This window comes from Oryzias latipes, chromosome 3 (genome assembly GCF_053564925.1).
Source record: "Oryzias latipes strain Hd-rR chromosome 3, Olatipes_Hd-rR_3.1".
Taxonomy (NCBI): Eukaryota; Metazoa; Chordata; class Actinopteri; order Beloniformes; family Adrianichthyidae; genus Oryzias; species Oryzias latipes.
In genome coordinates this window covers 23,959,478-23,969,018 of record NC_136239.1, presented here as the reverse complement: position 1 = coordinate 23,969,018, position 9,541 = coordinate 23,959,478, and the positions used below count along the sequence as shown (strand labels likewise).

General features: G+C 38.3%; 1 protein-coding gene across 1 annotated transcript; it reads right to left on the bottom strand.

Moving 5' to 3' along the window:
• Positions 1-2,343: 2,343 nt before the first annotated feature.
• dkk3a (dickkopf WNT signaling pathway inhibitor 3a) lies at positions 2,344-5,626 on the bottom strand. The gene is made up of 7 exons (XM_004066995.5): positions 5,377-5,626; positions 5,173-5,256; positions 5,031-5,090; positions 4,341-4,433; positions 3,076-3,220; positions 2,818-2,974; positions 2,344-2,699 (listed from the first exon to the last, which is right to left on the bottom strand). Exons 1-7 carry the CDS (start codon positions 5,548-5,550, stop codon positions 2,612-2,614), a joined length of 801 nt encoding a protein of 266 aa, XP_004067043.1. The 5' UTR covers positions 5,551-5,626; the 3' UTR covers positions 2,344-2,611.
• Between the last annotated feature and the right edge of the window lie 3,915 nt (positions 5,627-9,541).

Genomic DNA, 9,541 nt, shown 5'->3' with positions numbered 1-9,541 from the left:
TACGTCATGCATATAGACAGTGTGGCGCTCCAGAGAAGGCTTTGGAGCGCGAACAGGACCGGCTGGCTGCTACGCAAGCGAACCATGTCTTTAAGTAGAGCAGCCGGACTTGTAGCTTGGTGTTTGCTGGCAGGGCAGGGTGCTTTGTTACAGTGTGCCCTCCAGAGGAGGCCTCGGACCACCGTCTGTCGGGCTGCTTTGCATCAGCGAGCTGCTGGACTCAGAACTTTGTCTCCTGGGAGAACGGTGTCTCCGAGCAGAGGAGCGCCTTTGGGACGGAGCTTTTCAGTGCGGATATGTCGCTCCTCACAGTCCTGAGAAACCATGTAAACAGTCGTGATTTATGTTACTTATCGTGTCCAGACAAAAATAAAGGCTGATTATATTCCCATATATTTAGGTGCACATACGATACACATAGCTGCATTGACCACACATTTTGAGTTCATCCACGGCTAAATGTTGTTGTCGGCACATATTAGCCTAATCCAGACCCTTCTTCTGGGTCCATTCGGCCAAGAATAAAGCACTGGCCGCACATATTTAGAAAACTGAGCGAAGAGGGCCTTAACAATAATCATAACAGTAAAAGCACATTTAGATGATCGTCTCGCTCTATGCTGCAACTTTGTTTACAACGGAACTCGCCCTTTCTTCTACAGCCGTTTCTGTTATTTTCAAACGTTCTGTGCATGTCAAAATGATTTATTCTGATCGTAAGTGTGGCGTATGTAAACGTTTGTTATAGACAGTTGAATGTTTTCTGGACCCATGTAAACAGTTCAATTCTAATCTGATCTTTGATCCGATCAAAGACAATTTGCACATGTAACCGCAGCTTGTGTCAAACCACTTGTGAGTGTGGTGTTGTACTGAGAGGAGGGAGCTCTGGGTGGGTTCTTTTTTTTTTTTTCCTCAAATGGCACTTCTACCTGCAGCTGCTTGACAGACTGTCGCCAGAGGGTGCGGAAATTCTGCTGGACCGCCTCGGTCTGCTCTAGGACTGAAGCTGAGCATCCCAGCCACGCCAGGCATCTAATGCTGCCACCAGCTATTCACTGTAGAAATGCCAATATCAGAAGGAAACAGTTTTTTTTTTTTTTTTTTGTCTCTTTGAGATTTCAGATCCTGTGTGAAAATAGTTCCAGATGGTTTTAAAAGATAATTAAAGTGCTTTTTTTAAATAAACTGTTTATGCATTCCACATCAAAAACTAGATGAAGAACCACGGTCACTTAGTCATTAACATGAACTGGTGAAATGTTTCACTTCTACAGACACAAATGGAGGCACATTGGTGAAAACAAAAAAAATAAAAATTCAACAGCCCAAAGAACTTAAGTGCATAAAATTTCGAGATGTTGCAACTTAAGTTTAAGCATAGAAATCCTTACAAAGCTTCAAGTCCCACTCCAGTCATCTTTTCATCAAGTGTCAGCGTTCCCAGTGGTCTGTTAGTTGTGATCATGCTGTGTTTAGCCAAAATCAAAAACCTGTGTCGTATTCTAGGACATAGTTTCTGTAGAGTGGCAGAAGTTCTTTAGAAATGAACCTCTGTGTAAGCCCACCCTACTTCCCAACAATCTTTCCCGCTACCATCCAGCTCCTCACAACCCCAACCTAACATCACCGGTGCAACAAAAATGACGAGCAATATCGGCGCTATCCAGCCGTACATGGATATTAGCATGATCAAAGACAAGTAATCGCACCAAAAAATGTTGAGACAGAAAAAAATACTTTTATTTCATTCCAGATTTTATGAATGAGTAAAAGCTGATTCGCTGTGGCAACCCCTGATGGGATGTGTCAAAAGGTGATCAACAACATGGAGCTAGAATATTTCTTATTGAACCTGTGACTCAAATATTTCATTTAGTCCAAATTTAATCACACAAATCTGAGATCCTGTATCGCCTTCATTTAGCTAGAAAGATCTACGCTTTGTACAATGAAGAGCCAGATGAATATTAGAGTATTTAAAGTACTTCTCAATAGTTTTTTTTTTATAAATCCCAATATTGTATCACGTTTTCACTAGTATGGAGGGGTCTGGTTGGGTGTGTGGGTCTGAACATGGTAGGTGGTTACTGTTAGTTCATCTCAGAAGACTAAAGCATACATTTATGTTCTGAAACCACACTGAAGTTCTGGGCAGAAACATGTTGACACCTCAATCTTTGAAATAAATGACTTTGGAGAGGAGCAACACAGTTTCTGACAGCAGAAACTCCTGCAGAGTTTAGCATCTTCTAACTTTCAATAGCAATGTTTTACACTCGTGAGGTTCAGTGGTTAAATCCATTGGATTAACGGTAAACTTCTAAAAAAAGAATCACAATACATATTTCTGTCATTTATTTTGCTTCCATTTTGTGTTTCTAAGCATTTTCAATCCGATTTGACCTAAAATAATCAGCCAAGCCGTTATACTTGCTGATACAATGTGACATACCTGTACAGGTGATTTTATTTTTTAAGATGGGTGTGCTGTGTTACAGTTTTGAACTAAAATCGCTAACATAAAGCTCATTGGTTTTGCAAAAACGACCTAGGATACAATAACAATGGCTGTACATGCTTTTAAGAGCTGATTCGAACTGAATGAGGTTTAAAGGATGTAGTCTATTTCAGAGTACAGGGAGTCTGTCAGGTCCTCTTCACTTGAGTCTTCTTCTTTCAGGCACATGGAGCCTCGCCTGTCAAACAGAGGAGGCTAACATCAAAGACTGCTGAAATGAAGGCGTATTCTGGAAGTCATCTTTACATAAATGTAATCATTTAACGCCTGGATGTTTATTAGACTCAGTATCGCACCCCAGGTGCTGGCAGTGAAGGTCTCCTGCACAGGGACAGTGTCTCCTTGGTCCCTCATTCTGCACGTCCCAGGAGAGCAGCTCCATCAGGTGGTTGGAGGAATCCAAACAGCGCTCCCGCTCAATGGGCTTGGCCAAACAAACAGGGAAGAGCAGGGCTGAGTGCATCAAAGAGACAGAAACACGTGTGTTTTGACGATGCTCTGAGAAAAACCAGCGTGAGGCTGATGAATGAATGAATGAAGCGGTTGTGTTTTACCTTTGTGGAAAGCACAGCAGAGCTCTGGGCTGCAGTCAGTCTGGTATTGACATGTGCTGCCTGCTTTTCCCTTTGTTGCATTTTGGGTGCACTGACCCCACATGCACAGCTGATCCCCACAGCACTCCACATCTTTACTGCAGGACTGAGACAAAGAAACACAGTTTCCTATTTTTTAAGCCTCTTTCCGGTGTCTTTCTCTGAAAATAGTCTGCACTCGGACAGAACTCACTTTAGCTTTATTGCAATCAGATATTCTTAAGTTAGAATTTTTTTCTGTTTAATTATGAATGAGAATGGCAGGTCAGGTGATGTCCCCCCCTGCATCGTCAACCCTCCTAACAGAAAAACAGGGCAGTGTTCCACTTATTTCCAGATTTTTTTTTCCAGTGCACGCACATTTTTACACAAGACAGATGGATTTATCTTCCAGTTCTCTCCACCATTGTTTGGCAGACTGCCACAGTGCCTTCATCGTGCATCACGTTTTCCTCTATTGCACCAAGACTAACACATCTGCTCAAAAAATACTGTAGAATCCCTGGAAGAGTAACAACAGATCAATTTTAAAGCGCTGAGATAACAAGATGAGTCATTTAATAAACAAAAAGACAGAAAAGAAGCGAAGAGCTGTCGATTATTCAACCTTGTCTTTTCATGTGAAGATCATAGGATGGCGTGATGGCAAACAACACACTCCGATTACACTTGTGGACACACTGCAATGCAGTCTAAATGAAATTCTAGTCATCTGAAGTGTGTGACTCTGAATTCCCCTTGCTAGGATGACATAATGTTATAAACACACATTTTTATTGAAATATACTTCATCCTTCTACTTTGCAGAAAATGATTTCATTGCCTATTTGGTTTTGTGGTTTACATTGAAAGAAAAAGGATCCTTCCCTTCAGATTCCTTTAGGAAGGTTAGATGGCTTCTAGGACTTTTCAGGCTTGTAATAGCAAGATGAAAGTAACATGGTTGTAGCGGCTGCGGGCTTATGAGCCGCTAGAGAGGCTGCGGCAGGTCCTGTTTGCGACGCGCTCCACAAAAAAACTATGACCAAGAAATCCACTTTGTTTGTGTGTCGTGATTTATTCCACTTCATTGTTGCCACAGATTACACTTATGATAGGATCCATCAAAGCAGAGTTCATAATCATGTATAGAAGTGGTCAACAAAAAAATGAACTTTTTTGGGCGCAATTAGGAAAAAATGACCTCCAAAATACCACCCTGATGCATATAAAGGAAGATGCCTCACCTCATCTGTGTCTTTACATCGGCGACACTTAGAATTTTGTGTGTCATAAAAGCAATACCTCTCTTTCCCGCATTCTTCATCAGAGATACATCCCTGCCGACACAAACCAAAAAAAAGAAAGAAAAAATTTGTTATTGTTGGCACACCGTTCATCATAAATTTCCCTGCCCTGCAAAAAGAAACTATTGTTTCAAGAAAAATTGCCAAGCAGGAAAAATAATGTTATAAAGAAAGTTTTTCAATAACAAAAATAATTTCAGTTTGACAAAACATGTCTTGGAGACTGCAATTGTTCTCTTAAAATAAAAATACTTAAGACAATTTTCTGGCTATTTATGTGCCTGTTTTTGCAGTGTAGTGAGTCTGTTAAAGGTTAAGAATACTTCTTATGAGTATAAGTAAATTTGTAGTTCAATGTTATCTAAAACATGAGCAATTTCAAGTAAAATGTATATTCAGATGTAGAGTAAATATTAAAATAAATATTAAAAACTATAAGTATAAAAAAATAATATTTCTATATACTCTTCATATTTATACTGCTTTGTTGACAAGTAAGTGGACTCTTTTTTTAAAATAGTCATTTTTTTTCATATTTCTATGCAAAGAAAGTGTTTGAAATTAACAGATATTCCCTCTGAAAACAAAGAGTATTTGAATTATTTAAAATAACAAACAGAGGAATCTTACATTATCAATATTGTTCCCCAGTTCACCTGCTTGGGCTTCTTCAGTACTATTGACAGTCTCCTGTGCAAAAGTAAGAAATTCAATTTATTAAATTAATTTTCCACAACAGAAATTAAGGTTTATTTACTGTTTAAAAGTCTACCTGGTCTGCTGAAGAGTCTATAGAATCTTTATCAATCAGCAGATCATTGTGTTGATCAGGGAGATCTCTCACACTCTGGTTTGTCTGGAGGAGACAGAATAAGTAAGAAATCTACTCCTAAAATATTACTTTTTCTTTGAATCTAAAACGCCTTGTCATGTAAACAAGATGATGCTGACTGAGAGTGTCCCGCTGGCTGCCTACTTGCAGAGCCGCATCTTCAGGTTTTAGCTGCGGATCTTCGGGCGGCTGCTCCTCTCCCTCAAACATGCGCACTTCCCACTCCGGGATGTGGTTGATCCCCCAGTCCGCGATCTCTGGCAGGATCCCGCTGCAGGCAGCTGTCAGAGCCAAAACAAGCAGGACGGATCGCATCATGGTCACGGCGCTGCTGGTGCTGCAGCTGAACACTGAGGAGGAGGAGGAGGAGGAGGAGGAGGAGGAGGAGGAAGGGTGTGGCCATGGTGAGCAGGCACACCAGCAGGGTCGTGACAGCTGTTTCACAGCAACGTCATGACATCACATGTTCATCACTGAGCACTTTACAAACAGAAGGGGCTATTTCAATTCTGAAGATAAAAAAGTAGAATAAAGTATGAATTTGTTACTTCTCCATTCCAAATTTTACATACATAAGTGCAGAATAAATATAACAACTCCCAATTTTACTGTATTTAAGATCGAGAAGCTTCAGTTTTATGAATACACTAAAAAAATTAACACACCCAAAACAATTTGTGCCTTTTTATTTAATATCTAATCCCCTCCTCTTGTATTGTAAACATAATAATTTATTTATTTTTTGTATTCTCTTTTATATAATTTAAGATACCTAAGATACTTACTTATCAGTAAGTTTTATTTTTGATACATTTCTGATACGATTATTACTTGAGGTCATCAAATAAGTCTGGAATGATGGCATTGATTATTACTGCTGATGTTCTGTCTAATTCCTTGATGTTAGATTTTCATTGATTGTTCAATAAAGATGAAAAAACAAACAGAAGGGGCAAATAGTGATGAAAATACTAAATTTACTTGTAAAAAAAAATTAGCAAACAGACAAAAATGAATTTAAGTCAAACCCTAAACAAACTTCAAATATGTTAATATAACCAGAAAAAGGCTAAAAATAATTAAGGAGCACTTAAAAAAATGTGAACTACAAAGACGCTTCAAATCATTCTGTACAATCTCTGCTGATGTCTGTCTCTGTACACATTTGTGTATTTTTTCTTATTATCATCATAATCTTAGCAAAATGTATTCTATTTAAGTACAAGTATACTGAGTGTATGTTAAAAGTGAGGCCGCAGACTTGAAGTTTATCTTTTCCATACTTTCAATGTTTTGTTTACCTAAAATGTTCCAATTTTGTCAGAAGTACTCAGTTAGTATACTTCCGACACTACATGGGTCTATGGCATACTATACTCATACTTACACTAAAGTATACTTAATAAAATAAAAATCTAGAGAACTCTGCTACTTTTAGCTGAGGGTACCAGAGGAAAAAAAGTATTTTGTCAAGTCAAATTGTCTTTAATCCATCAAAACTATTCCTAGAGCTCTGCCCCTTCACAATTGGTGTCATAAAAAAGCCCCAAATGTTCTCTACAGACACCTTCAGGACATCATTCAATAGTCTGCACTATTGAATTGAAACTAAATGTCAGATTTAGTTTAAGTAGCTCAAAAAGACCTTTATCTTAGCCTATTTCAGATATTTCTGTTTTGTCTTTGGTTTCAGTGTCCTCCATGCATGTTTTGGTGCAGTTTCACTATCGGCCAGAAGATGGCAGACGTGTTCCCATTTATAACTCTCCCTTCATCTCCAGTCTGTGTAGTTTGTGCGTAGCACATGTATACATGTTTGAAAACAAGCCTACATAAATTAAAATGTAACAATATTTTTACTAACCCCCCCCCCCCCCCGTAAAAGAGAAGAAAACCATGGGACTCTAAAGAAATGTGCCTCCAATAATCTGTCATTATTGACCTTCCTGTGGTAATATAATACTGGTAAAAAAAGGTGTGGACCTCTTTTTTTTTCTTTTTTTTTTATCAGAGGCGCCACATATCTACCATCCCAGACTAAGGAAAATAATTTAGCTGATGTTTCACTCTGTGTCAACAATATCTGTAATCCAGCACGACTGCAGCAGCAACATTTTTAAACCCAAATACACGTAAACAGATGTTTGATCAAATACTCTTAATCTCTAATACTTTCACTGAAATCTTTAATGTTAACTTTTTTTTTTTTTGCAGCCATACCTTGATTCAAACCCTAATCTTTTTTGTTACTACCTGGCAGAGTTCATAACCCTTTTTATAGCTAACCACATTCCACAAAGGAACGCTGAGCCCAATCAGGCCCTTTTAAGCAGATGTTGTGCTTCCTATGGGGATGGTTACACCAAAGATGGCCCTTAAGGTAATACAGGTGAGCATTAACTGATAAGTTATTTTTTTCCCCTTTAATAATCAAAATAAACCTTTTTACAAGCAGCACAGCTGACCCATGTACTTTTCCCAATCCAGCCCCACTAGTTATAGTATGGTTTATTATGATATTTTGATTATTAGCTGATGTAATTCTTGCTTGTAAAAGGTGGTTGGAACTGTTTAATTAAGAAGTTCTATAATCCTTAGAATATGATACAAAAATGTATGAATTGGTCAAATCACGTAAAAGGTTTCATTTGTGTTGCAATTACAAATCTGGTCTCTGAAGCATGTGGCTCAAGTATGTGATCTTTTTCTGGGTCCTTCTTCCTGATGTTGTCATCACTTGGTATTGACACAAAATGGCTTTCCTCAATGTCTGGTTGGTATGCCATTAGCATCTTTTCAAATTCAAATTCAAATTCAACTTTATTTATATAGCGCTTTTCATGCTTCATAGCATCTCAAAGTGCTTACCAAAGGAAAAAATAAAAAATAAAATAAAATATAAAACAAATAAGATAAAAAAATATATATTTTAGTTAAAATAATAAACAAAGTAAAAAGAATGTAATAATAATAAAAATAAAAATAAATGCAAATAATAATAAAATAAATGAATTAATAAAAACACACAAAAACCCAACACATACACATCCCTCCTTTAAAATAAAAACAAATAAAATTAGCTGTTAAAATTTTATAAAATCAAATAAAAACATGTGGACAAGTAAAAACTATGTAAAAGCTTTACTAAAAAGATGTGTCTTAAGTTTTTTCTTAAAAACCTCCACAGTGGCTGAAGCCCTCACGTCCTCAGGCAGGCTGTTCCACAGGCGAGGTCCACAGTGTTGAAAAGAGGCCTCGCCGTGGGTTTTAGTTCTGACCTTTGGGACCACTAGCAGACCTGCACCTGTGGACCTGAGGGCTCTGGGAGGGTCATAGACTAAAAGTAAATCTGATAAAAATGAGGGTCCAGTTCCATGTAAACTTTTATAAACTAATAAAAGAACCTTAAAATCGATCCTAAAGCTGACTGGGAGCCAGTGCAAAGACTTCAAAATTGGAGTAATGTGCTCCTTCTTTCTGGTCCTGGTTAAAAGGCGTGCAGCTGAGTTTTGAACAAGCTGCAGCCGGTTTACAGTATTTCTCTTAGCACCAGAAAGAAGAGCATTACAATAGTCTATCCTAGATGTTATAAAAGCATGGATTAATATTTCAGCACTGGCTTGTGAGAGAAAGGGTCTCACTCGGGCAATATTTCTAAGATGATAAAATGCAGTCTTTGTAACTTGGTTTGCGTGTGCTTCAAAGTTAAGATCTGCATCTAAAATCACACCGAGGTTTTTTACTTTATTGCACACATTCAGATTAAAAGTTGATAAATAGGATTGGACCCTTTCTCTCTCAGCTTCAGGACCAACAATTAAAATGTCAGTTTTGTCTTGATTGAGCTTTAAGAAGTTCTCTCCCATCCATGTTTCAATATCTAAAACACAACTTAAAAGGTCATCAATGGGTCCCATGTCATCAGGAGACACAGCCACATATAACTGGGTGTCATCAGCATAACTATGAAAGTTTATGCCATGTCTCCTGATGACATCACCTAGCGGTAGCATGTAGAGGTTAAAAAGTGTGGGGCCAAGGACCGAACCTTGTGGCACACCACATGTCAGTCCGTGCCTCCCAGATGATGCATCATTTACACTGACAATAAAATCTCTTCCTGTGAGGTAGGACTCAAACCAGCTGTACACAGTTCCAGTGATCCCAACCATGTCATGCAGTCTGTTTAGAAGAATGGAGTGGTCAACTGTGTCGAAGGCTGCACTCAGGTCCAGCAATACTAAAACAGATGTTTTCTTTTCATCAAAATTGGACCTGAGATCATTTATAACCTTGACCAGCGCCGTCT

What these genes read in the sequence shown, in the direction of transcription:
- dkk3a (XM_004066995.5), bottom strand. Translation starts at nt 5,550, where the DNA reads ATGATGCGATCCGTCCTGCTTGTTTTGGCTCTGACAGCTGCCTGCAGC. An exon ending in TGGGGAACAATATTGATAAT is followed by an intron (nt 4,434 to 5,030) that starts GTAAGATTCCTC and finishes TTGTGTCGGCAG; the next exon opens with GGATGTATCTCTGATGAAGA. An exon ending in CTGCTGTGCTTTCCACAAAG is followed by an intron (nt 2,975 to 3,075) that starts GTAAAACACAAC and finishes TGATGCACTCAG; the next exon opens with CCCTGCTCTTCCCTGTTTGT.